General features: G+C 41.3%; 1 protein-coding gene across 1 annotated transcript in view; it reads right to left on the reverse strand.

The window, feature by feature from the left end:
• Nucleotides 1-635: 635 nt before the first annotated feature.
• Nucleotides 636-3,452, reverse strand: part of LOC119568138 — a 4,307-nt gene continuing 1,490 nt past the window's right edge. Inside the window, exon 2 of the mRNA XM_037916537.1 lies at nt 636-1,134. Within this exon, the coding sequence (XP_037772465.1) occupies nt 697-1,134 (438 nt within the window). The 3' untranslated portion in view covers nt 636-696. The remainder of the gene's footprint in view (nt 1,135-3,452) is intronic.

Here is a 3,452-nt window from a genome sequence, read left to right on the forward strand (position 1 = left end):
TTCCCGAAAATTCAAGGAATGGGGAAATCAGGTGAGGTCATAAGGCCTATCAATTAACTCTTTGTGTCCAAAAAAGTATACAAAAACTTAAAGTGTGGATAGTACATTTACCCGTGCCCAGTCCGTTAAAAATCTTATCAGTCATAGACGAAAACTGCCTTTAATCTAATGAAATATTTTATGTCTGTATCCACCTACTCCCATGGCGCTGACGTCATCACTCTGCGTACTAAGGAAGATGAAATAACTTGCATTTTCTTGGCCTTTACCATATGTTAATGAGGCTAAGATGGGTTAATGAGTATAGTGAAAGCGGAGAAAGATAAAAGGAATAATAATAAGGAAAGGGGGGGGCGAATTAATCGAGGTGTGTGAAAAATGCTAATACGTTATATACCAAAGTGAATAATTTAACGAAGATGAATAAGTGAATAAACTAAAACTAATAGATTATTAAATTAAGTTAAAAGGAAATCAAGATAAGATCAAGCCAAGACGAGAAGGTAATTACCCATGATGAGTAAACAGGAGGAATTTAGTGAGTAAACAAAGATGAACTTGACATTCAAACACTAAGATGAGTAAACCCCAAGGTGAATGAATGGATAAACCAATAGAGGTGAGCGAAAACGCCATGAGTGTGTGCACTTTATTAGTCACGGATTCTACAGGAATCAACAATTCTAGCTTTTCTTTTCAGCCGAATTGGTTATAGAAGGAAGGTGGCTTGCACACATGTTGTTCCAGACACCTGTCGAAGCAGCACTTGTCAAGGCCGCCGCACCTGAAGTCACTGGAGCAAGGTACTGGTCCCTGTTCTTGAAGAAAACGTACTGGTGGGCAGATGTCACGGACTCGTGGGCAGTTAAGTGGCTTGGTGCCCACGGGCCTCTCGGGTTCACGCGCATGCTCACAGCAGTAAAAACTATTCTCTGGAGTTTCGCACCAGCGCCTACAGGTGGCAGGTGGGGCTGTGGCGCTAGGGAAGCCTCCGGGAAATCCACCAGGAAAGCCTCCGGGAAATCCACCAGGGAAGCCTCCGGGAAATCCACCAGGGAAGCCTCCAGGTCGACTTCCGTGCCTGCTTTGGCCGGATGCCACCGCCAGGACGCAGAACAGAATGACTCCGAGACCCTGAGAATTAGGAAACTGTCAGGAAAGAGCCTATATGCATGGTAGAGATTCTATCGATAATGAAACGTACAGCGATTCATAGGCTGTGTAAGTGGACCGACCTTGTCGAAAATAAACGTTCGTTTGTTCTCACCTCTTTTATGCTTCCCTTTGAAAGATCTCAAAAACGATCAAGTGCAAGTAAAAAAAAAAAATCGAAGCATTAGTTTACTAGTTAAATTCAGGCATGCTACAAAAATACAAGATTATTGTCAGAGATAATAAAAAGCCAATATTGTTTTAGTCACTGTCACAAGTTTTTTAATTGTCTATGGTACATATAGTTTGGTGAAAAAACTTTGAGCTAAAACAGTAATCAAAATTTTGCAGGTACGAAATAAAGACAAACACTAAGCTTTCTTTTTTATATTATTACTTAATTTCATTTTATTATTTATGTCTTCATTTAGTAATATTTTTACGTCATATGGTTAGTAGGTGCACCCGAGTATGTAACTGCTTAGATATTCTGTTTCACCTATAGCTTCCCTTCGCCCACCCACCCATGGTGGGTGGGCGTGAGGAGATGAACAATTCTATTTGTAAGAATTCTATAAATTTAAAAAGAACTGGCTCTCTCTCTCTGACAACCTATGCAACCCTTGGTAATCTCTGTAGATCACCTCTTGTCACTTTGGAAACTTTCCAGGTTCCAAAGGGCAAGCATTGGAATCGGAATGCTTTCTGGGCTCCCAGACCAAGTAAGGAGAAAAGTCCTCAGTACCATCAAGGAAATCTTACCTGTCAAATATAATATAATAAATATCTTGTGATGAAGACCATTTATGGGATGTCTATCATGGATCTTGACATTTTTGAAGTCCATAGACAGTTGTGGACCACCCACATCGAGATTGGGTTTGAGAGTGCCCGTGTGATATGTGACATCCCTGGGACTCAAGTCTGATTTTCTCACAAAACACTTGATTAGTGCAAGGGAACAGGGGCGTCATTTCAGCTTTTGCTCGGGGGGCAAGGGGGGTTAGGAGAATGAAGTGAGGACATTGAGCTGGGGATTTTTTTTTTGGGGTGGGGGGCACGGTGAATAACACTCAATAGACTATAAACAAAATCCTATTGGATCAATGATAAGGCCCTATTGACGAATTGTTATGGTGAATTTTTTATTTCTATATATAACATTTATCTGGTATTCACGGATAATGTGTATAAATTTATATGCTGCTGTTGTAGTTTTATTTCCAGTAGTTGCAGTACAGTTTTATGGAAAAAGAATGAGTACCGTGGTACTGGTGATACTAATGTGACCACAAAACATGATTAGAAGAAAGAATCTGCTCTTGAACCTTTTGGTTATGAGTTAGATTTTGTATTACTGTATATAAATATACATTATTAGGATAAACAAAGATCGATAATAACCAGGTGTGTCAATGGGAGGGGAGGGGGGCAGTTGCTGTACCAGTCTATTTTGCTTTGTATGCGTCTGTAATCAAATTCATTTAGCTCCAAAAGTTGTTGGGGTGTGGCCTTTGAGAGGGGGGGGGGGGGCAAACAGAGTCAAATTGACGCCACTGCAAAGGAACTGTTGTTTTTCCCGAGACCTGATGAGGTATTTTGAGGAGAACTTGAACTAAAGAGGTTCAAGGTAGTGGCAGTGAAGCGATTTAAGAAGTCGACAGTGTGGAACAATCGACAGCAGCTCTTCTAAATTATGTAACGTTAGTCCTAAAATTAGTTAGGCTGGCATATTACTACCTCAAAGTAAAGGTATATGTACCCAACCTTATGCCAGGATTATGGGCACGGTGCCAACTCTTGCCACCTTAAGGAAAATGAACTACCAAGAATGTGTACAAAAGGTTATTAAGACGACAACTGCCCAGGCCCAGCATGCTGTTATCACTGCAAAGAAGCTCATAAAGCTTCTTCAAGGCAGTATAACAGGTACGAGTTAGAAAAAGAAGTATTGGTAATTAGGAACATGGAAAAGTTTTCCAGAGGCAAAATAAGCACTGTACTGCCGGTTTTAGTCAGACCTCCCCATCATCCCTTGACTTCCAATGCTTTTTGCACCACTAACTCTGCCTCAGTCCTCAAATAACCGAACCTGCCTCTGGTGTGTTGTTCCACCAGGGGCGGAGTAGGAGTGAGGGGTCCCAAAGTAAGATTTTTAGAGTCGTAAGGCAAGGTTCCAAAGGCCTACCGGTGATAGCACCAGTTACCACAAAATCCACAGGGGCTTCAGATGTTAAACTGAAAGCCCCTGAACTAAAGGTTTAGGTCCACACTTTCCCCAGGCAAACGAATCCTAAGTA

The sequence above is a fragment of the Penaeus monodon genome, chromosome 43, assembly GCF_015228065.2.
Source record: "Penaeus monodon isolate SGIC_2016 chromosome 43, NSTDA_Pmon_1, whole genome shotgun sequence".
Lineage (NCBI taxonomy): Eukaryota > Metazoa > Arthropoda > Malacostraca > Decapoda > Penaeidae > Penaeus > Penaeus monodon.